Source organism: Somniosus microcephalus, chromosome 7 (assembly GCF_052327205.1).
Source record: "Somniosus microcephalus isolate GS21.2 chromosome 7, FLI_Smic_1.0, whole genome shotgun sequence".
NCBI classification, from domain to species: Eukaryota; Metazoa; Chordata; class Chondrichthyes; order Squaliformes; family Somniosidae; genus Somniosus; species Somniosus microcephalus.
The window spans coordinates 129,679,054-129,702,667 of NC_140993.1; the positions used below are offsets into that span (position 1 = coordinate 129,679,054).

The window sequence follows — 23,614 nt, forward strand, 5'->3', positions numbered from 1 at the left end:
GCCTTTTATCTCAAGGGGATAGAATACAAAAAGGAAGTAAGTTATGCTTCAGTAGTACAGAGCCTTATTCAGACCCCATTTGGAGTAGTGTGTTCAGTTTTGGTCACCAGACCTCAGGAAGGATATAATGGCCTTGAAGGTGGTGCAGCGCAGATTCACCAGAATGATACCAAGATTTAAAGGGTTAAATTATGAGGACAGGTTACATAAATTTGTATTCCCTGGAGTATAGAAGATTGAGGGGTGATCTGATCGAAGTGTTTATCATAGTTAAGCTCTTGCCATTTCTATCCCAATTGTCTACTCTCTTCTTCTCCAGTGATCTTTTAAATTGCTCTGATAGCTTTTGTTTCTCTAATTGTACATGAAATATGTTTGTTTTTGAGAATTGCATTCTTTTAATCTACGAAAAGGTGAGAACGTCGCTTAAGTAGTGTACAACTTACCATAGATGGTAACTATCTAGAAACATCAGCAACCTGCCCCCGCCCCTTCCGCTGCAATCCCTCGACACATGTTTTCTCAATATGTGATTGTCAGTATTCTTGGATCAGTGCACTATTCTTTCTGGCTGTGCTGTGAAGAGGACAATATTAATCACTGAAGCTGTACCCGCCCTTTGTCCATCGCCTTCCAGGTGAGACTCACCGCGGCCGTTGCTTTCTTTGCAGCGGGGATAATGGCAGGAACCGGCGCTGACATGTTGTTACCACACATACACAGCAAAAAGAAAAAAAAAGTGTCCAGCCAGCCCCGGGTCACCTCCACGACACACGACCCACCGCCGCTCTCAGCGTTCGCTCTGCCCCGCTCCTGGGCCGTTCGCTCCGCTGTCCCGCGCCGCCGGATGTCCAGCCTCCTCCTGATCCGATTTGACGCCTGCACAATCTGAAGCCCGGGTCTGGACGTTGTGATTGGCTAACCGGGATGTCAATCAGAAGAAACAATCGCCGGTGGACTGCGCAGACGCAGCTCAAGACCAACTACAGCGAGTTGTAACTGGAACAGTTTCATTATATCTTCTCCCAATGAATGTGAATAAATGCCCATGTAAAGTGGTCTTACAATAAAAAAAACTCTTTGCCTGTTGGTCAAACTTTAGTCAATTGCTGCTCGCATGTTTACAAATCTAAGCTGTGCCCTGGCCAATATTTATTCCTCAATTAACATCACTAAAACCAATCTGGTCATTATCACACTGCTGTTTGTAGGAGCTTGTGCGAAAATTGGCTGCCGCGTTTCCTACAGTACAACAGTGACTACATTTTTTTTAAAGTACTTAATTGGCTGTAAAGCGCCTTGGGACGTCTGGTGGTCGTGAAAGGCGCGATATAAATGCAAGTCTTTTCTTTTATGAAAGGCCTGGAAAGGAGTTTGAGAACCACGCAGAAGATTAAAAAGCCGTGACGGGCAATTAAAGGGTGCCGGGGTCACTGAGACTCACGACGGCACCCAGTGCCGTAAAGCAGCGTCAGCCTGGCCACCGTGAGGTGAAGTGGCGGTTGGGGAGGATGGCGTGGCGCGGGAGCGGGCGCTCGGCGGGGCTCGAGCTGCTACGGAGCTTGCCGCGGGTTTCACTCGCCAACCTGAAGCCGAACCCCGGAGCCAAGGCAAGGGTGAGTTAGCGGCACAGCACGGCGCGCCTGTAGTTACCGCACGCACAGCCCCAGCGCCTGGGAGGAGCCGAGCCCAGGGATTCCTGTTCATCCGCCGCCCTCTGACTGCCCTCCCGGCAGAGTCGAATCCTCAGACTTGCAGTTTGCCGTCGCTGGCCCGGGTTCCGAATAGCCTCCCTCTGTGCTGTAACCCTGTCACTGTTGTTGATGTGGGCGAAGGAGGAAGTTTTTTTTGTGCATAGCAAGATCCCAGAAACAGCCTCTTTTTTTGGTGGTGATGGTGTACGGGAGGAATGTTAGCCAAAAGACGTGGGGGGGAACTACCTGTTCTTTGAAACATGCCACGGGATCTTTAACAATCACTGAGCCACGGTCTGAAGGCCCAGCCAAGGGTTGGTGACGGAGACGGTGTAGAGTACTCCTTCAGGACTGCACTGCGAGGTCAGCCTAGACCCTGCACTCTGACCCTGTGGAGGGGGCTTGAGCCCCACGCTCCCTGACTCCTGATGAGTGTTTCCAAAGCAACAACAACAACTTGCACCTTTTAACGTAGAGAAACATCCCAAGGTGCTTCACACAGGCAGAAGGGGTAATAGGCCCTCCGGCCAAAGAAGGAGATATTACATAGGATATATGCCATTTGGCCCAACCAGTCCATGCCGCCGTTAATCCTCCTCACAGCTACTTTTTGTCTTTCCTCATCTCCTTCAGGACTATGGTGGCATAGTGGTTAGCACTGTTGCCTCACAGCGCCAAGGACCCGGGTTCGAATCCGGTCTCGGGTGACTGTCTGTGTGGAGTTTGCACATTCTCCCCGTGTTTGCGTGGGTTTCCTCCGGGTGCTCCGGTTTCCTCCCACAGTCCAAAGATGTGCGGGTTAGGTTGATTGGCTATGATAAAAATTGACCCTTAGTGTTAGGGGGATTAAATACGTGGGGATAGGGTGGGGTAGGGGTTACGGGGATCGGGTGGGATATGTGTCGGTGCAGGCTCGATGGGCCGAAATGGCCTCTATCTGCACTGTGGGGCTTCACAGAAACCTATCAGCATAACCTGTTAAGTCTGTGTCCCAGTTATGCTTATTATAAATCACTGGACACAGACCACAAGAATAACTTTAACAGGTCTTTACTATTTGGAGGTCAGGGCTGAACTGCCCAGCAAATCCCTACACAACACTTATATACCGGTGTGGTCACCACCGGTATTACAGTATACAGCAGCCAAGAGAAAGTAGTACATCTCTTAAGGTAGTTCTCTTAAGGTGGAACAGGTTACATACACCACATAACCCTCCCTTCATTCTCTTCTCCCTCATATGCTTGTCTAACCTCCCCTTAAATGCATCTACTATTCGCTTCAACCACTCCCTGTGGCAGCAAGTTCCACATTCTCACCACTCTTTGGGTAAAGAAGTTTCTTCTGAATTCTCTATTGGGTTTCTTGGTGACTATCTTATATTGATGGCCTCTAGTTATGCTCTTCCCCACAAGTGGAAACATTCTCTCTGCATCCAATCTATCAAAATCTTTCATGATTTTAAAGACCTCTATTAGGTCACCCCTCAAGAGAAAAGAGACCTAGCCTGTTCATCCTTTCCTTATATGTATACCCTCATTTCTGGTATTGGGAGCAGCGACTAAAGGCTTGGTTAAAGAAGTGGGTTTTAAGATGGGTCTTAAAGGAAGAGAGGGAGATGGTGAGGCAGAGGAGTTTAGAAAGGGACTTCCAGAGCTGGGGCCCAGGTGGCTGAAAGCACAACCACCAATGGTGGGGGCAAAGGACAGGGGGGGGAAAGGCACAAAAGGCAGTCAGAGGGATGGAGACTTTGCTTTGGTGGTGGATGGTTCTGTAGTGCTGGAAGAGGTTACTCAAACAAGTTAATGCTAAGCCCTGTTTGAGTCATTTTGCAAATAACTTTAAAAATGTTATTCAAGGTGGTGTTAAAAGTGCTTTGGTCAAATTAGGAGTATTTCTTAGCCGTACTTTCGTACTCTAGCAAGGCCAGAATACAACTTTTTTTGTGAAGTCTGAAAGGGTTCTTCAGCTTGGATTTTTGTTACTAGAAATGTCTCACAACTAGCCATCTTTGCCATTCTGTTTTTGGTTCAACTGGAACAAAGATGAAGGAAAATCTGTTGTAGATAGATAACCAAGAATGCTTAATTTCTAGGAAAAAAGACGTGGCAGGGGCATCCATGGAGGGAAAAAAAGTGGCCGAGGTCACAAAGGCCAGACACAGCGTGGAAACCGCCCACGATTAGGGTTTGAAGGTGGACAGACTCCATTTTATATTGTTATTCCAAAATATGGATACAATGAGGGGCACAGGTTGGTGAATGAATAACTTTATTGACTATGCAGTTAATGATATTTTCACCCACATTACAAACTATCATCCGTACATCATATTTTAAACTATGTACTGTTTTCATGGGAAAAATATATATATATAATGTAAATGTGCACACATACGTGTATATGCAGGTGTATATATACGTGTGTGTGTGTGTGTAATAAAATATGCATGTTCATACATACATGCGTGTGTGTATATTATATCAAAGAATCATAGAAATTTACAGCACAAAAGGGCCATTCGGCCCATTGTGCCTGTGCCGGCCGAAAGAAAGCTTTCCAGCCAAATCCCACTTTCCAGCTCTTGATCCGTAGCCTTGTAGGTTACAGCACTTCAAGTGCATATCTAAGTACTTTTTTCAATGGGGCGAGGATTTCTGCCTCTACCACCCTTTCAGGCAGTGAGTTCCAGACCCCCACCACCCTCTGGGTGAAAAAAGTTCTCCTCGACTCCCCTCTAATCCTTCTACCAATTACTTTAAATCTATGCCCCCTGGTTATTGACCTCTGCTAAGGGAAATAGGTCCTTCCCATCCACTCCCTAGGCCTCTCATAATTTAAAATACCTCAATTAATTCTCCCCTCAACCTCCTCTGTTCCAAAGAAAACAACCCCAGCCGATCCAATCTTCATAGCTAAAGTTCTCCAGTCCTGGCAACACCCTCGTAAATCTCCTCTGTGCCCTCTCTAGTGCAATCGCATCCTTCCTGTAATGTGGTGACCAGAACTGTACTCAGTACTCTAGCTGTGGCCTAACGAGTGTTTTATACAGTTCTAGCATAACCTCCCTGCTCTTCTACGCCTCTGCTAATAAAAGAAAGTATCCTGTATACCTTCTTAACCACCTTGTATACCTGTCTTGCTACCTTCAGGGATCTGTGGACATGCACTCCAAGGTCCCTCTGTTCCTCTACACTTCTCAGTATCTCGTGCGTGCCCATGTATGTGCATGCGTTTGCATGCAAATGTGTATGCTTACATGCGTGCATGTCTGCATATGCTTGTGCCTGTGTATGCGTACGTACACTTGTATATGCATATGTAGTCTTGAGTGTATGAAAATAAGTGTGTGCACGCGTGTATTTGTATACTGCGTATGAGTTCGATCATGTGAGTATGTTTGCATATGTAAGTATATACATACGTGCATGCATGTCTGTGTATACGTATGTGTAGGCATATGCGAGTGTAGGTGTTTGCGTATAACAACTTGTATTTATATAGCACCTTTAACATAGTAAAATGTCCCAAGGCGTATTATAAGACAAAACATTTGACACCGAGCCGCAAGGCGAAATATGGGGAGGTGACCAAAAGCTTGGTCGAAAAGGTAGGTTTTAAGGAGCGTCTTAAAGGAGGAGAGGTTTAGGCAGGGAATTCCAGAGCTTAGGGCCTAGGCAAACAGAAGGCACGGCCACCAATGGTTGAGCGATTATAATCAGGAATGCTCAAAAGGGTAGAATTAGAGGAGCGCAGATATCTCTGGGTGGGGTGGGGGTGTTGTGGGGCTGGAGGAGATTAGAGATGGGGAGGGGAGAGGCCATGGAGGGATTTGAAAACAAGGATGAGAATTTTGAAATCGAGGCGTTGCTTAACCTGGAGCCAATGTAGGTCAGCGAGCACAGGGGTGATGGGTGAACGGGACTTGGTGCGAGTTAGGACACAGGCAGCCGAGTTTTGGATCACCAAGTTTATGCAGGGTAGAATGTGGAAGGCCAGCTAGGAGTGCATTGGAATAGTCAGGTCTAGAGGTAACAAAGGCATGGATGAGTAGCGGATGAGCTGAAGCAAGGGCGGAGACTGGCGATGTTACGGAGGTGGAAATAGGCGGTCTTAGTTGTGCCGCGGATATGTGGTCGGAAGCTCATTTCAGGGCCCGATATGACACCAAGCTTGCCAACAGTGTGGTTCAGCCTCAGACAGATGTTAGGGAGAAGGATGGAGTTCGTGGTTAGGGACCAGAGTTTGTGGCGGGGACCAAAAACGATGGCTTTGGTCTTCCAATATTTAATTGGAGAAAATTTCTGCTCATCCAGAACTGGACGTCGGACAAGCAGTCTGACAATTTAGAGATCGTGGAGGGGTCGAGAGAAGTAGTGAGGTAGAACTGGGTGTTGTCAGCGTACATGTGGAAACTGACACTGTTGGGAGTATGTGCATGTATATAGACCAGTTAGCTTAACATCTGTTGTTGGGAAATTACTAGAGTCTATAATTTTAAGGATAGGGTGACTGAACACCTCAAATTTTCAGTTGATCAGAGAAAGCCAGCATGGATTTGTGAAAGGTAGGTCATGCCTGAGAAACCTAATAGGTGACTAAAGTAGTGGACAGGGGAATGTCTATGGATGTGATTTATGTGGACTTCCAGAAAGCATTTGATAAAGTCCCACATAAGAGACTGTTATATAAGGTAGAAGCCCATGGAATTGAAGGCAAATTGTTGACCTGATTTAGGAAATTGGCTGAGCAGCAGGAGACCGAGTAGAGATAATTGGTAGGTACTCTAATTGGCAGGATGTGACTCGTGGTGTCCTGCAGAGATCTGTGTTGGCCTCAACTATTCACAGTATTTATTAATGACTTAGATGATGGCATAGAAAGCCATACATCCAGATTTGCCGATGACCCAAAGATAGGCGGCATTGTAGGCAGTGTAGATGAAAGCATAAAATTACAAAAGGATATCAATAGATTAAGTGAATGGGCAAAACTGTGGCAAATAGATTTCAATGTAGGCAAATATGAGGGCATCCACTTTGAATCTAAAAAGGATAGAACAGGGTACTTTCTAAATGGTGAGAAGCTAAAAACAGTGGAGGTGCAAAGAGACTTGGGGGTCCAGGTACATAGATCATTAAAATGTCATGAGCAGGTACAGAAAATAATCAAAAAGCCTAATGGAATGCTGGCCTTTATATTTAGAGGACGAGAATACAAGGGGGTAGAAGTTATGCTGCAGCTATACAAAGCCCTGTTTAGACCACACCTAGAGTACTGTGAGCAGTTCTAGGCACCACACCTTAGGAAGGATATATTGGTCTTAGAGGGAGTGCAGTGTAGGTTTACTGGAATGATAACCGGACTCGTGTTAAATTACAAGGCGAATTACACAAATTAGGGTTGTATTCCCTGGAATTTAGACGGTTAAGGGGTGATTTGATTGATATTAAGCGGAACAGATAAGGTAGATAGTGAGAAACTATTTCTGCTGGTTGGGGAGTCTGGGACTAGGGGCATAGTCTTAAAAATTAGAGCCAGACCTTTCCGGAGTGAAATTAAGAAACACTTCTACACATGGGGTGGTAGAAGTTTGGAACTCTCTTCTGCAAACTGCAATTGATGCTAGATCAAGTGTTTATTTTAAATCTGAGATTGATAGATGTGTGTGTGTGTGTGTATACACAGAAGGACAGATTGCACACAGTCTGTGGAAGGACCAGGCATAACAGGCAGGATGACCATTTCTTGGACAGAATTTTATACATTTAATATTCTTTCACATTTCTTTTCTCAGTTTTCGGCGGCAGTACCAACCGCTAAGTCTGAATCGACTGCAGTATTTGATAGACCTGGGCAGAGTGGATCCCAGTCAACCGATTGACCTGACCCAATTGGTGAATGCGAGAGGAGTTACAGTCCAGCCACTCAAAAGAGACTATGGAATCCAGCTAGTAGAGGAGGTAATGCAAACCAAGTGTTTTTCTATGTTGACAACACAAAGTGACAGCTATCAAGTAGGCGCAGCAATTTTCCAATTATTCCCAGGAAGCCTATCTTTACATGCAAATAATAGGAAATAAATATACCACTTGTTTTTGAATCCTTAGCAGTAACAGTGGAATTCAGAAGATTAAACTTCATTAAAATATTTACTCTTTTTTCTCGAGTTCAAGAAATCCTGTCTCAAACACAACTGGCTGCAAATTCCTCCTTTTTATCTCCTAGGCAAAGTCACTTAACCACTAGGAGTAAACTTTTGGCTTAGTGGTAGCATTCTTGCCTCCGAGTTGGAAGAGGCAAAGGTCAAACCCCACTATAAAGAGTCCTGGCAAGAGGAGACCGGTGCCCTGGTTCCCCACTTTCTCTTCCTCCTCCTCTTCTCTCACTCTTTCTCATTGATTTTCTCCCCCCCCCCCCACCCCCACCCACCCTTCTTCCAGACACTCATTCTTACCTCTTTTCCTGTTTCCTCTCTTTGCTACCTCCCCCTCTCCACTGCCTCATCCCCTTCCCTCCCTCCATGTGCTGCTTTACTCTACTCTCCCAGTCCCTTCCTCTCCTCTCCCAATTCCTCTCCTGTTCTCTTTCTCTCCCCCCCCCCCCCCAAGGTTATTTGTTCAAAGTGAACTTTACAGCTCAGTAGGAGTTCTTCTTTTTTTTTATCAGGTGCTTTTTTTTGTCCCGACTAGCCTGCGTGCCTAATCTAGTGAAGAAACTGATGCAAAGCTAGTCAGTTACAGTTTATTTGAACAGTTGTTTTTCTGGCTGCCATTAGATGGAAGCAAAAGCACAGTTTGTGAGCTTATAGACAATCCTGCTGGGAGGATCTTATAGTTTATCAAGAATATAATTAGAAACTGAGAAATCTTTGTGCATCCAAATAGGTAATTGTTAACAATGTTATCTAGATTACTATAAAATATAACCACAGATATGAGCCAACAATTAATTGCATTTATGACAATTACTACAACTACAATTCTTGTTTCAATTCTTAGGGTGCTGATAGTTTTGCAGCCAAAGTAAGCATTGAAGTTCAGTGGGCATCAGAGCTTGCTATAGCAGCGATTGAAAGGAATGGTGGAATTATAACTACTGGATTCTATGATCCACGAAGTTTAGGTAAGCACAGTTCTGTTTTTTAACCATTTGCACATAGATTTGTTTAAAACAAGCAGGGTCTTTTATTGTACCTTTTTTGAGAACTATCTAAAATTGAATTCTCATTCTGTAATTTTTGTATGGTATTGATTCTTTGGGTGCAAAGTTACCAATTTCTAGGCCAATGTTCAGGTGCTAAACAGTCGCTTAAGCCTCCACTGTGGCAGGCTAGAAGCATGTGCTCATTACAAGCTGGGAGAGTGCCACTGACCATATTGATACTGGCAAACAAAAATAGGGCCTGTGCCTAAAACAGTCATTAGGCCTCTTGCATATGCAAATAAGGGGCTTAGTACCTGTTTGAGGTCCCCTGTACAAAATTGGGTTGCCCTGAATGCAGCTGGCACTAGGCTGGTTGTGTTCAGCAAAACCAGGTCTTCCTGCAACCTAATCAGTGGTCGTTAAAGGGTACTCTACCCGCTATACCCCCCTCTAGATCGCCTTCATTCCTGACTGCCTGCCCTTCCTCTTTAAGCACTTGTACGATAGCAAAATACTGCAGATGTTGGAAATCCGAAATAACAACAGAAAATGCTGGAAAAACTCAGCAGGTCAGGCAACATCCGTGGAGAGAAATTTGAGTTGACGTTTCGGGTCGAACCCTTCTTCAAAACTGGCAAGAACAGAAACTAGATCGAAGGCAGGGCTGCGATCGGACAAAAGAATAAAAGAAACAAAAGAAGTAAGAGATTAAAAGCTAGACGAGATGGTAATAGGCTGAGATTAGGTGTAAAGTGTACTGGCAGGGCAAAAGATAGAAACTTACCTGATGTTTCTTGTCGGCGATGTAGTGGCCCGGAATTCCAGGCCTCTTCGCCAGCGAGCTGCCTGGAGACGCCCTGCAGGTGTCCGCAGCTCACGGATCTTATTTAAATGAGGCCCAAGTCTCTGGTGTGCCTAGGGCTTACCTGTTGAGGCACAGGGATCATTCCCTGCCCCCAGTTCGAACCAGTTTCTATTTACAATAGAAAGAAAAACATGATATAATCAAAAATCTAATGCTGTAAGAGTCCTCTGTAAAATTACTGATCAGCTTCAATCAAGTTCATAGTGGGTATAGGTCTACAGCACAAAACTGCTCTAAATTGACAGACTTAGAATGACTGAGATGAACAAAACGAGTAAGTGCACTGCAGTAGTTTTTGTCAATCCTGATGAACAGAAAATGGGATGTTCTAGTTAGGAGTTAGGTCTGACATGTATAGTATGGAACTTTTTTATTAGAATTCAGTGCTTGTCAGGTATGATTTTGTTCAGACTTTTTAGTGTACTTGAGCAATAAACTTACTGTTGATTTAAATATCTGAACTGGTATCATGCAACAAACCTATAGTGTAAAGTAATTTAATCTTCATGTATCAGCATGGTTAACCATTTAGCAATGTTTCTGCATTCAAACAGACATTTTGTGTAAGCCAGTGCCCTTTTTTCTAAGAGGACAACCCATTCCAAAACGTCTGCTTCCACCTGAAGAACTAGTTCCTTACTATACAGATGCTCGGAATCGTGGTTATTTAGCAGATCCAGCAAAAATTCAAGAGGTACGGATGGCACTTGCTAAGAAATATGGCTACATTTTACCGGACATTACCAAAGATGGGATGTATAGCATGTTAACAATGCGCAAGGATCCTCGGCAAATTTTCTTTGGTCTTGCTCCTGGTTGGGTGGTGAACCTGTCTGAAAAGAAAATTTTAAAACCAATTGATGAAGAGCTATGTAGTTACTATAGTTCTTGAAACTGTTGATAATGACGTAGTTGTAACTAGAAATAGCAACGCTGATTCCTTGCCTGTGTAAATTGAATTATGTATTAAAAGACTACTTGTTTTCTACTTTTGAGTTATTTTGTTTTTGAGTTCAGTTCTTCTGTTGACCTTTGATAACTAGTTATTGGTTTAACACCTGGAAAGTTAGCAGCCAGTATCCTGTGGTGTTGCTCATGGTAAGTTGGAAGATACAGAGGCATGGTAGCATAGTGGTTAAGTTACTGGACTAGTAATCCAGAGGCCTGGACTAATGATCTGGGGACGTGAGTTCAAATCCCACCATGGCAGGTGGGGAATTTAAATTCAGTTAATTTAAATAAATCTGGAATATAAAGATTCATATATTAGATTATGGTGACCATGAAACTACCAGATTGTCGTAAAAACCCATATGGTTCACTAATGCCCTTTAGGGAAGGAAATCTGCTGTCCTTACCTGGTCTGGTCTATATATGACTCCAGACCCACAGCAATGTGGTTGACTCTTGAGCTGCCATTTCAGAGGGCAGTTAAGGGCAATTAGGGATGTGCAATAAATGCTGGCCTTGTCAGCAACGCCCACATCCAATGAATAATAAATAAAAATACACTGTTTATAACAAGATGTTCTACTGTTTAATGCACAATATATTCTATAATACACTTCATCTCTTGTGCTGTTGCTTCTGGAGGAAAATAAAAACACAATTGACTTAATTCCTACAATTTCTTTCCTACTCATTCTTTGTTTGTCTTTTCCTTCTTCCACTCCTTTTTATAGCTCTGATTTTTCTCATTGTGGTGTCTATTTTTAATTCTGATTTTTTTTTTTTTCCTATTGCTTGTGTAAGTCTTTCTGTTGCTGTACCTCTTCTCTATTTCTCTCAATCTGTCTGCATGGCTCTGACACATTTCTTTACTTATGTACTCAATTTCCATCCCATTCCTTTTTAAAGCTCCGGATACACAACTAGACTCCAAATCAAAGTACTAAGAAATCACATGAGTAGCATTTCCATTTGCTGGATACTGAATGCACACTTTCTCCCTATAGGACACTCCTCATTTACCTAAGACCAGAGAGCATTGGTACGGGTTGTAAGTAGCCAAGGCTTGGAGACCCCCAAACGTGCTGGAGTTTAAGGGGGCTATTTTGAGGAAAGGGTGCAAACAGATGCTAAGTGGGTGTTGTGCTAATAAGACACAACTGTTTAAAAGTCTGGTTTTTAGCCTGCAATTTTGAGGCTAATTGGTGATTACCATGGCTCGTATTTTCCGATCGGAGGCTTCCTGCATGCGGAGGCATCCGATCTGGAAAACATCTACGCCCTTACCTGAGGGCTCCAGAAGTCCGGCCATTTCCGCTCCTGAGCCTCTGCTCTACGAAATGCGCAGGGCCCAGGTATCCCAGGAGCGCATGCGGTTTGCAAGCGTCCCTGGGATCACGTGGGTCATGGGGAACCAATGGGAGAAGGGAATCTCCCTTCATACTTGGACAGCTTAGACCTGTCAAGTATGAATGGAGGTCACTCCAAAAACACATCAAAACTTTAAAAATATATTTTTTTTAAATCACTTAAATAGCTAAAATTACATTAAATTTTTGTTTAAAATACTTTAATTTTTTGAAAAATTTCAGGTTTTTTTTACAGGGCTAAAAATAAATGATATACCTATCAATTCATCCAATGAAAAGCGACGAGTTAAGAAGGTAACTATAGGTTTTTATTGGCTAAATAACAGAGCCCACCCTCGTGGGTGATCGGATACAACAAGGAGGAATGCCAGCCAGTCGACTACCTTTATACCTGGGCAGGTAGGTGGAGTCATGGGCGGAGTCAGCAGTGGTCAGCCCAGGTATAGCAGCGTGACAAGAGGCGACCTCGTATAGTGATACAACAGTGTGAACAGTGATAACCATAGAGTAACGATATAACAGTGATAACTATAGTGTAATGATAGTGAACGATAAAAGTGGTTTACCACAATAAACATACCTTTTTTTAATAAAAGTTTTTAAATTATAAATGAGTGGGAAATTTTTTAACTTTGTTAAGCTCTTGCTGGTAAAAGCAGGCCTTGTGCCTGCTTTTACCAGGCGTAAGATTTTTAAGGGATTTCAGCGGGCGGAGGTTCTGCAGAAAGCGGAACTCTCCACTTAGAGGCCCTTCTGCAGGGCAGGCGTGTGATCTGTCGAGAGGATTCTTGACTGATCGGAAATGCCGGTTTTCAGTGCATGCGCTTCACATGCCTGAAACCGGCACTTGAGGTCCCTACGGGTGTGTACACCGCTCGTACACACCCATAAGGATCGGAAAATACGGATTTAAAAGTGCCTAGAGGTGCTAAAACGGAGGCCTGTATGTTAAGCACTGACTGCTTGGGAGCAATTTTCATGGCGGGGTAATGTAGCCTCCACGTACGCGCTTACACTGCAGGTGTGGAATGCGCTGGCTGACAGCTAACGGCACATGTCAGCATAGCTCTGGAACAAAAGGAGAGGGCTCCCAGGTTCTTGGAGGCAGCATTGAAGGCCTGGTGGAGTTGGTGCAGCCGATGAGAGATGTCCTTTACCTGTGGAGGGGGGGGCGGGGAAGGATGCCACAGAGGCATCTAATCTGCCGGAAGTGGGAGGTGATCATCGAGGAGGTCACACCCAGAAGCAGTGCCCACATGACATGGCTCCAGTGCCACAAAAAATGTAATGATTTCACAAAAGTCAAGATAAGATCTCACAAACAAGAAACGGCTGAGCACACTGGATACAGCAAAGGCTCTGGGCTCTGACAACAGCCCGGCTGTAGTGCCGAGGGCTTGTGCTCCAGAACTAGCCGCACCTCTAGCCAAGCTGTTCCAGTACAGCTACAACGCTGGCATCTACCCAACAAAGTGGAAAATTGCCCAGGTATGTTATGTCCACAAAAACCAGACACATACATTTCGGCCAATTATCCCACCATCAGTCTACTCTCAATCATCAGCCAAGTGATGGAATGTGTCATCGACAGTGCATTCAAGCGGCACTCACTCACCAATAACCTGTTCAGTTTGGGTTCTGCCAGGACCACTCGACTCCAGACCTCATTACAGCCTTGGTCCAAACATGGACAAAAGCTGAATTCCAGAGGTGAGGTTAGAGTGAATGCTCTTGACATCAAGGCAGCATTTGACCGAGTGTGACGTCAAGGAGTCCTAGTAAAATTGAAGTCGATGGGAATCAAGGGGAAAATTCTCCACTAGCTAATCATATTTAGCACAAAGGAAGATGGTTGTCCCAGGACATTGCTGCAGGAGTTCCTCAGGCAGTGTCCTAGGCCCAACCATCTTCAGCTACTTCATCAATTACTTTCCCTTCATCAATTACTTTCTCTCCATTATAAGATCAGAAGTGAGGATATTCGCTGATGATTGCACAGTGTTCAGTTCCATTCGCAACTCCTCAGATAATGAAGCAATCCTCGCCTGCATGCAGCAAGACTTGGACAACTTTCAGGCTTGGGTTGATAAGTGGCAAGTAACATTTGTGGCACAGAAGTGCCAGGCAATGACCATCTCCAACAAGAGAAAGTCTAACTTCCCCTTGACATTCAATGGCATTATCATCAAATCCCCTTGAAGCATACTAGTTCCTTAGGTAACTTCACAAACAATGCACCATCTGTGAAAAGAAGTGTTGCATAGTTGAACAAATCACTGACTATTTGAATATGTGGTCAATGATTTTCAATTGCTATAAAACATTGTTGCACAAAAATTAAATAACTTAAACATGGAAGGGTGGAATTCAGCCATAAATGAACATCTATTTAGAAACTTTTTTGGGAGTTTTGTACTGCACTTATTGTGAAAATCTTTCTCATCATTATTCTTTGTACCATATAAAATGATTCTGAAACTGTGATATTTACAAAACCAAAATCTTCGTTACATGTTTTCTGTATTTTACAGCATAACATACATGATATTGTACTTTCAAGTCAGGTGACACCAAATTGGGGTTATAGTTAATACTGAGGAAGACTGACAAAATACAAGAAGACATTAATAAACTTGCAGAATGGGTGTGTAAATGGCAAATGGATTTCAATGTAGATATGGGTGAGGTGGTGCATTTTGGTAGGAGGAATAAGGAGGCTGCACACTCCTTGGAGAATAAAAGTCTAAATGGGTTAGAGGAATAAAGGGTTCTAGGGGTACACATTCCCAAATCATTAAAAGTAGCAACGCAAATTTACAAAGTCATAAAAAATGCAAACAAAGCACTGGGGTTCATTTCTAGAGGAATAGAACTGAAAAACAGGGAAGTTAAGTTGTATCGAACCTTGGTAAAACACATTTAGAGTGCTGTGTACACTTCTGGTATTCATATTATAAAAAGGATAGAGAGACACCGGAGAAGGTACATAAAAGATTTACAAGGATGATACCAGAGCTGAGCGGTTATAACTATTTTCTCTAGAAAGGAGAAGGCTGAGTAGTGACCTAATAGAAGTCTTTACAATTATGAAGGGGTTTGATAGGGTAGATGTAGAGAAGATGTTTGCACTTGTAGGGAAGTCCAAAACTATGGGCCAGGAATGTAAGATAGTCACAACTAAAACCAATAAAGAATTCAGGAGAAATTTCTTTACCTAGAGAGTGGTTAGAATATAGCACTTGCTACCACATGAGTAGTTGAGGCAAATAGCATAGATGCCTTTAAGGGGAAGCTAGATAAGTACATGAGGGAGAAAGGAATAGACAATAAGCAGATAGAATTACATAGAATATACAGCGCAGTAACAGGCCATTTGGCACAACTAGTCGGTACTGCTGTTTATACTCCACACAAGTCTCCTCCCATTCCATCTACCTCATGTCAGCCTTTCAGCATATTGTTCTATTCCTTTTTCTCTCATGTACTTATCTAGTTTCCTTTAGAAAGCATCTAAGCTACTTGCCTTAACTATTTCCTTTTATAGCGAGTTCCACATTCTAACCACTCTGAGCAAAGACATTTCTCCTTATTTCCCTATTGGATTTATTAGTGACTATCTTGTATTTATGGCCTAAAAACAGAAAATACTGGAAATACTTAGCAGATCAGGCAGCATCTGTGGAGAGAGAAACAGAGTTAACGTTTCTGGTCGATGACCCTTTGTCAGAACTGAAAAAAGCTGGAGATGGAACAGGTTTTTAAGCAAGTGTAGGGGCAGGGTAAGGGGGGAGGGGAGGAAAGAACAAAAGGGAAGGACTGTGATAGGATGGAAGGCAGGAGAGATTAAGAGACAAAAGGGATGATGGTGCAAGGCAAAAGGAGATGGTAATGGGACAAGTTAAGAAACAAAAGATGGCTGTAGATGAAGTGTAAATGGCAATGGCAGAATGAAAGACAGCTGCCATGTGAGAGAGAGAAAAAAAATGGAAAAAAAGGTAGGTCTGAAATTGTTGCACTCGATGTTGAGTCCAGAAGGCTGTAAAGTGCCTAATCGAAAGATGAGGTGCTGTTCCTCGAGCTTACGTTGTGCTTCATTGGAACAGTGCAAGAGGCTGAGGACGGTGAGGTCTGAGTGGGAGTGGAGCAGAGAATTAAAGTGACAGGCGACCGGAAGCTCAGGGTCACCCCTATGGACTGAACGGAGGTGGTCCTCAAAGTGGTCACCCAATCTGCATTTGGTCTCTCCAATGTAGAGGAGACCGCATCGTGAGCAGTGAATACAGTATACTAGATTGCAAGAAGTATAAGTATATCAGTGTTTCACCTGGAAGGAGTGTTTGGGGTCCTGGACAGTGGGAAGGGAGGAGGTAAAAGGGCATATGTTGCATCTCCTGTGCTTGCACGGGAAGGTGCCAGGGGAAGTGGTGTTGAGGGTGATAGAGGAGTGGACTATGGTGTCATGGAGGGAGCAGTCCCTTCGGAATGCTGAAAGGAGGTGAGGGGAAGATGCGTTTGGTGGTGGGATCACGCTGGGGGTGGTGGAAATGGTGGAGGATGATTCGTTGAATGTGGAGGCTGGTGGGGTGAAAGGTGAGGACAAGGGGAACCCTATCGTGGTTTTGAGAGGGAGGGGAAAGGGTGAAAGCAGAAGTGCGGGAAATAGAACGAACACGGTCAAGGGCCATGTCAACCACAGTAGAGGGGAATCCTCGGTTGAGGAAAAAGGAAGACATATCGGAAGCACTAGTATGGAAGGTGGCATTGTCAGAGCAGATGCAGCGGAGATGGAGAAACTGGGAGAATGGAATAGAGTTCTTACAGGAAGCGGAGTGGGAGGAAGTATAGCCCAGGTAGCTGTGGGAGTCAGTGGGCTTGTAGTGAATCTTAACTTCCACTTTGTCAGGTAGATGCCAGTGTTGTAGCTGTACTGGAACTGCTTGGCTAGAGGCTCGGCTAATTCTGGAGCACAAGTCTTCAGCACGACAGCCGGGATGTTGTCGGGGCCCATAGATTTTGCTGTATCCAGTACACTCAACCGTTTCTTGATATCACGTGGAGTGAATTGAATCGGATAAAGACCGGCTTCTGTGAAGGTGGGGACCTCAGGAGTAGGCCGATATGGATCATCCACTCACTTCTGGCTGAAAATGGTTGCAAACGCTTCAGCCATGTCTTTTGCACTCGTGTGCTGGGCTCTGCCATCATTCAGGATGGGGATATTCATGCAGCCTCCTCCTCCTGTTAATTGTTTAATTGTCCACCACCATTCACGACTGGATGTGGAAGGACTGCAGAGTTTTGATATAATCCGTTGATTGTGGGATCGCTTAGCTCTGTCAATAGCATGCTGCTTCCACTGTTTAACATGCAGGTAGTCCTGTGTTGCAGTTTCCCCAGGTTGGCACCTCATTTTTAGGTACAACTGCTGCTGCTCCTCTTCTGCACTCCTCATTGAACCAGGGTTGGTCCTCTGGCTTGATGGTAATTGTAGAGTGAGGGGATATGGCGGGCCATGAGGTTGCAGATTGTGGTGGAATACAATTCTGCTGCTGCTGATGGCGCACGGCACCTCATGGATGCCCAGTTTTGAGCTGCTAGATCTGTTCTGAATCTATCCCATTTAGCACGGTGGTACTGCCACACAACACGATGGAGGGTGTCCTCAGTGTGAAGATGGGACGTCATCTCCACAAGGACTCCACTGCTACCAATACTGTCATGGACAGATGCATCTGCGACAGGTAGATTGGTGAGGATGAGGTCAAGTAGGTTTTTCCCTTGTGCTGGTTTTCTCACCACCAGCTGCAGGCCCAGTCTGGCAGCTCTCCTTCAGGACTCGGCCACCTCAGTTAGTTGTGATAATCAGCAGGAGAGACTAATTAGGTAGCTGTTTAAAAGAATCAGCACAGGCATGATGGGCCGAATGGCCTTCTTCTGTGCTGTATGATCCTATAATTCTGTGATACCCATGTACAGGAAACTCTCTTTTTACCGACACCTAAATAATCGGAAATCTCTCTCTTAACCGGCAAAATTCAGGAGTAGGTTCAGGTAAGTTTTACTTCATATTAGTGGCCGTGTAACCAGGGTTCCTGGATCTGTGGCTGTGTAACCGGGGTTCCTGCACCTGTTGCCATGCAACAGGGACGCCTGGATCTGTGGCCGTGTATGGGGCTCTCGTACCTTAGTAAGTATACCTCTCTGTAAACCGGACTTTTTGATCAACCGGCACCACGCCGGTCCCGTCGGTGCCGGATAAAAAGAGTTTCCTGTACTAGGAATATTCAGTAAGAAAGAACTAGCATTTATATAGCACCTTTCATATCCTCTGGATGTCCCACAACACTTCACAGCCAATGGATTACTTTTGAAGTGTAGTTACTGTTGTCATGTGAGCAATATGGCAGTCAATTTGCACACAGCAAGGTTTCACAAACAGCAATGAGATAAATGACCAGCTAGTCTGTTTTGGTCATGTTGGTTGAGGGATAAATATTGGCCCTGCTGTTCTTTGAATCGTGGCATGGGATATTTTACATTCGCCTGAACAGCTGGATAGAGCCTCAGTTTAACGTCTCATCCAAAAGACAGCACCTCTGACAATGCAGCCGTCCCTCAGTACTGTACTTTACTGAAGTGTTAGCCTAGATTTTGTGTTGAAGTCACAGAGTGGGACTTAAACTCACAACCTTCTAACACAGAGCAGAGTGTGACCACTGAGCCAAGTTGACATTTTGGCCACTGTCATTTGTGCCAAGTTGAATAGTAAAATGTTTCAGCAGTTTAAACTATAACCATCAAGCAGAAAAAACATGTGTTTTTGAGGTAGATAACACTAATGTGTTAATTCATATTTTTTCCTGCATAATGAGAGCATGTGCCACGGTGATTATATTTTGTGTAATACACACAGTAAATAAATTTTCACTTTTAGTTAATTTTCAAAAGTTACTGCAGGTGACATGGAAATGAGGGGGAAAATAGTTAATTGTGTAAATGAAAACAGGAAACAGATGCTTGCTTGCTGGAGGTGATAGGACTGCACTGATTAAGTGGACGTGATGTTAGACAGGGAGCAGCTGCTTCCTGGTTACAATGTTGTCTCCTTTTGCTTATTTACAAATTGTATCCGAAGCTGAACTGCACCAAGCTGCTTTTTTTTCTAAATTTGAGCAATAACTAGGCATGAGGCTGTAAATCAGTAAATTGCTACATTGCACCACATTATTTTTAAAAAGCAACATAATGCCTGGCTTTAAGTAGGTACAATGCCATTGAGATTTGTATGACTGATTTAAGAATTGAAATTATATTTATTGGATTTTATTTATATTTAAAACCTCCTGTTATGTCACTCCAAACTAAAGAATCTTTTTTCAATGTATGAGCTCTATCAATTTACAATTTAATGCAAATGAAATTTTAAATAGGAGTGCAAAATGTAAATTACTTGCTTTAGCTGTGAATTTGGCTTGTTGAGAAAACTGTTTGCTGAACACTGGCATTGGTTTCATTTCAAGGTACAGTGCATCCTTAGTTGATCTAAAACTGGAATGGAATAATGTTCTGAACTGTGATTTATCATACTTTCGATCCTATAAATAAATAATGATTTTGTTTATACTATTAATTTAGACAGCATTTATTAGTGATTCTACAGATCAGAAGATGATGAAAGCCATTCAGTTCACTTACTTCTTCGTTCCAGTTTTGGTCAAGGGAGCGAGTTAGGTTATTGAGGCAGTTCAGAGAGGAGCCATTAGGCTGATTCCTAGCATCAGATGACTGAGTTCTGAGGAAAGACTGGAGAAATAGTGGGGGTGAAATTCATTAACGCCTCTTAAAGGCAGCCTGCACCTCTTAACGGTGAGCTGCCTTCTGCTGATCAAAAATGTTAAAAGTGTTTCTGCACTAACCCAAATGGCTCAACAGGCCTGGGAAAGGGCCCCCTGGGTCCCACTTCCCCTTCATCCCACAATATCTTCTGATTTACAAACTGCACATGGTGTAAGCATGCACCTCTTGCTTAACTGCCGCCCCCCCCTCCCCTCACCACATCCCTACCCTTGTGCCATCCTCATTTCAGACTCCCAAGAAATCCAGCCTGCCCAGCCACTAGTTGATCAAGAAGAGGGAGAGGAGAGTGAAGAAGAAGAAGAAGAAACACTGTCACTCGATTTCACACTCCCAGCCACCAGCTCCTCAAGGTCGTTCTGCAAGGCCATCTGCAGTCTCCCCCACTGAAAGTCAGAAGGCTTTCACCAGACATGATATAGCTGCTGGGGTAGCACTGCAAAAGAGCACTAGGATAGGCAAAGGCACATGCAGGACACTCACTAAGGGAATGCACAAGGGTTATTAGTTGATTTTTTGAAGTAATATTGGATGCATATAGGGATAAAGTTGGATTGGAAAGTTTGCTTTGTGGTGGCTTTTATTTCAGCCTTGTGGCCAAGAGGACACTGGGATGGTCAGTAACAGAGGGAAGGTAAAATGTGGGACAAATGTTGAAAGGGGAATTAGGGTTGTGTTCACTGGTACCACAGGTGGATAATTCGATCCCGGATAGCCTGGCCAGAAAGGGGTTGTCCAGGTTGCCTCCTTCCTTCCGCTTCCTCCTCTCTGCTTCCTCCTCTTCTGCTTCCTCCTTCTCCCCTTTGCTGCCTCTGCTCAATCGCCATGTCATGCTGCAGCCCAAGGGGGACTGCAACTAGAACCCCCAGGAGTGGAAGCAAGTGGTGTTCTCAGAGGCCTCTCTTTAAGAGCCAAAGCCTTACAAATGTCCAGCAGCACTCACTGCATGCCCTTCACACTTTAACAACTTTTTAAATGTCTTACACTAAACATCTACTCCAATAAAATGTAAGGAAACCAGTACAAAAGCAAAAATCTAAACTTACCTCAAAGTTGCATGTGTCCTTTTAAGAAGCGCTGGTTGGGGGGTGTCCGTCGTACAGCTCGTTCAGCTGTGCGTGCTTGGGAGAGGGCATTAAAGGGAGTGGTGATGTCCAAAATAGCAGGTCATATGTCAATACAATGTTGCACGCTAAATGACGCACAATCTGACTAATTACCATATTTGCAGCAAGTGCAGGCAACAGCAGTGCTGCCGACCTGCCCAAAATGGCACCCGCCATGTTCCACGCCAGAAGTGGGTGGAAGCGAGGCGGCCACCATTTTTTCACTGAAATCGGCCTTATCAGCCGGCACTAAGGGGCCGAATTTCACGGCCTATATAGGCTTTTCAACTTACTTTTCTTTTTCAGCCAGTTCCTGACCTTGCTCTGCATTCTCCTCTTCATCTCTTTCTGTCACGGTCCCTTTCATCTCCCCCTGTTAGAGGATAACCTATGTTCTCTCTTACCACTGCCAGGTGCTCACTTCTCAGGGATAAACCTCCTTCCCATCCCATTCTGCCCCTCAAACCTACTGGTGGATCATCAACCACCAGCCCACTTCATACAAGACCTCAGAAAGTGCACTTCCTCATGAACAAGGCCCTCACCATCCATGACCTCATTGTGGATTACTAATACCAGGGCACTGATGGAAACCTGTCTTATAGGCTGTGATTTCTTCCCCTTCACAGAAGTGTGCTGCCTGGCCACGCATTTCATCACTTGTGCCTTCCAAATTACAGTGATGGTGGCATAGCTCATCATCCTTTTTTGGTTCAAAATGGATGACTTCACACTTATCTGTGTTGAAATCCATCTGCCACAGATTTGACCACTCACTTAATCTATCAATGTCTCTTTGTAATTTTATGCTTCCTGATCATGACCATTCCCTAGTCCCCCATTCATCCTACGTTTAATATCCCATCACTGTGCAGTTTGTTTCATCTCACCTGCTCTCTTCAAGTTCATCTCTTCCATGTAACCCACCCTTTGTTCACTCAATCTCTTCCACACTCAACTGCTGATCAACCAATTACTCTCTTGGTCCCAGTGCTTGCCAAAATTATTAAAACTTCCTTTGCATAATTAGTGGCTCTTTCCTTTTCAAAGCCAGTACTATCCCCCTTAACTTGTCCATCCTCTCCATATACTGCCCTTTCTCTACCTTTTCCTCTCTTTGTGTTAGCTTAGCTCAGTGGTACCACTCTCACCTCTGAGTCAGAAGCTTTTATGTTCAAGCCCCACTCCAGGACTTCAGTACATTTCAGTGCAGTAATGCACTGTTAGAGGTACTGTCTTTCAGATGGGAACCAAAACCCCGCCTTGCTGTTCAGATGGATATAAAAGATCCCATGGTAATTTTTCAAAGAAGAGCAGGCAGTTGCCCTGATGTCTTGGCCAACAGTCATCCTACAACCAACATCATAAAAAAAAACAGCTTACCATTGCTATTTATGGGACTTTGCTGTGCATAATTTAGGTGCTGTGTTTGCCGACATTACAAAAGTAATTAATTGGTTGTGAAACACTTTGGTCATCCTGAGCAGATGAAAAGTGTCATACAAACCCTTGAACATGTGGTGTATTATACCTTCTTGTCCTCCTTGACGTTCCCACTATGTTTGATACAGTCAACCATGCCATCCTCCTCCATCACCTCTCCATTGTCCAGCTCATTAGGACTGCCGTTGCATTGTTACCTGTCCCGATGCAGCCAGTACACCCCCAGCAATGTCATCCCTTCCCATCCCCACATAGTTATACCCAGAATTTCCCATTGATCTATCCTTACTCATCTACATGTTGCCCCTTAGTGATATCATCTGTAGATGCAGAGTCAACTTTCATCTGTATATTAATGACACCCACCTCTACTTTTCCAGTACTTTTCTCAACCCCATGACAACCTCTGTATTGTCAGATGGACTGTCTGAAATTTTCTCCAACTGAACATCAGGAAGATTGAAGCTATCATTTTTGTCAACTATAACCTTGCTGCTGACTCCATCCCTCTTCCCATCTATTTGCTCAGGCTGAATCAAGCTGTGCAAAACCTTGCTGTTCTGTTCAACACAAAACTGAGTTTCAAACCCTACATTTCATTCATTGTCAAGACCTCTTACTTTCAACTCAACAATGTCACCCAACTTAACCCCTACTTCAATCCTGCTGCTGCCAAAACCCTCTTCTATACTTTGGGAACTTCTAGATTCTATTTCTGCAGCATCTTCCTTGTCATCCTCCATAAACTCCAACTTGTCCAAAACTCAGCTGCCTGTATCCTGGCCCACTTGTCTATCATTCCTATCCTTACTGACATACACTGGCTACCTGACCCCCAGTGCATTGAACTTAAAATCTTGTCTTCGTCTTCATAGCCCTCCACGGTTCAGCTAAACCCACCTCTGCAATTTCCTTCAGCCTTACATGCCCTCCTACATTCTTTCGGCCTCTGACTCTGCCTCTCTGACTCCTTTCCCCTTTCATTAACAGCAGAGCCTTCAGCTGCTTAGGCTTTACTCTTTGGAATTTGCTTCCTAAACCCTTTCACCTATCTATTTTCTCCACCTTTAAAAATCAGCTTAAAAAATATTTATTTCCGTCACTTCTCCACACTCTCCCACCATGGTTTGGTGGCCTCTATAAAGTGTCCTGAGATGTTTTCTACATTTAATTCACCGGAAGTGAAAT

At 44.1% G+C, this 23,614-nt stretch overlaps 2 protein-coding genes across 5 annotated transcripts in view; one reads left to right on the forward strand and one right to left on the reverse strand.

Moving 5' to 3' along the window:
* The window catches only part of LOC147114884 (acyl-protein thioesterase 1-like), a 65,229-nt gene extending 63,379 nt beyond the window's left edge, over positions 1-1,850 (reverse strand). For 2 of the 4 annotated variants that reach the window (XM_085992946.1, XM_085992943.1), the window contains exon 1: positions 649-1,093. In XM_085992946.1, the coding sequence (XP_085849072.1) occupies positions 649-717 (69 nt within the window). In that variant the 5' untranslated portion in view covers positions 718-1,093. The other 2 variants (XM_085992944.1, XM_085992945.1) reach the window with 2 other exon arrangements.
* On the forward strand, positions 1,237-10,693 carry mrpl15 (mitochondrial ribosomal protein L15). The gene is made up of 5 exons (XM_085992942.1): positions 1,237-1,616; positions 3,790-3,947; positions 7,492-7,657; positions 8,696-8,819; positions 10,260-10,693. Exons 1-5 carry the CDS (start codon positions 1,512-1,514, stop codon positions 10,595-10,597), a joined length of 891 nt encoding a protein of 296 aa, XP_085849068.1. The 5' UTR covers positions 1,237-1,511; the 3' UTR covers positions 10,598-10,693.
* Positions 10,694-23,614: the final 12,921 nt, after the last annotated feature.

Excerpts from the sequence above, each read along its gene's own strand:
- mrpl15 (XM_085992942.1), top strand. The coding sequence starts at position 1,512 with ATGGCGTGGCGCGGGAGCGGGCGCTCGGCGGGGCTCGAGCTGCTACGG. Across the intron at positions 3,948-7,491 it reads GGATACAATGAGGGGCACAG|TTTTCGGCGGCAGTACCAAC; the intron begins GTTGGTGAATGA and ends TTCTTTTCTCAG. Across the intron at positions 8,820-10,259 it reads CTATGATCCACGAAGTTTAG|ACATTTTGTGTAAGCCAGTG; the intron begins GTAAGCACAGTT and ends GCATTCAAACAG.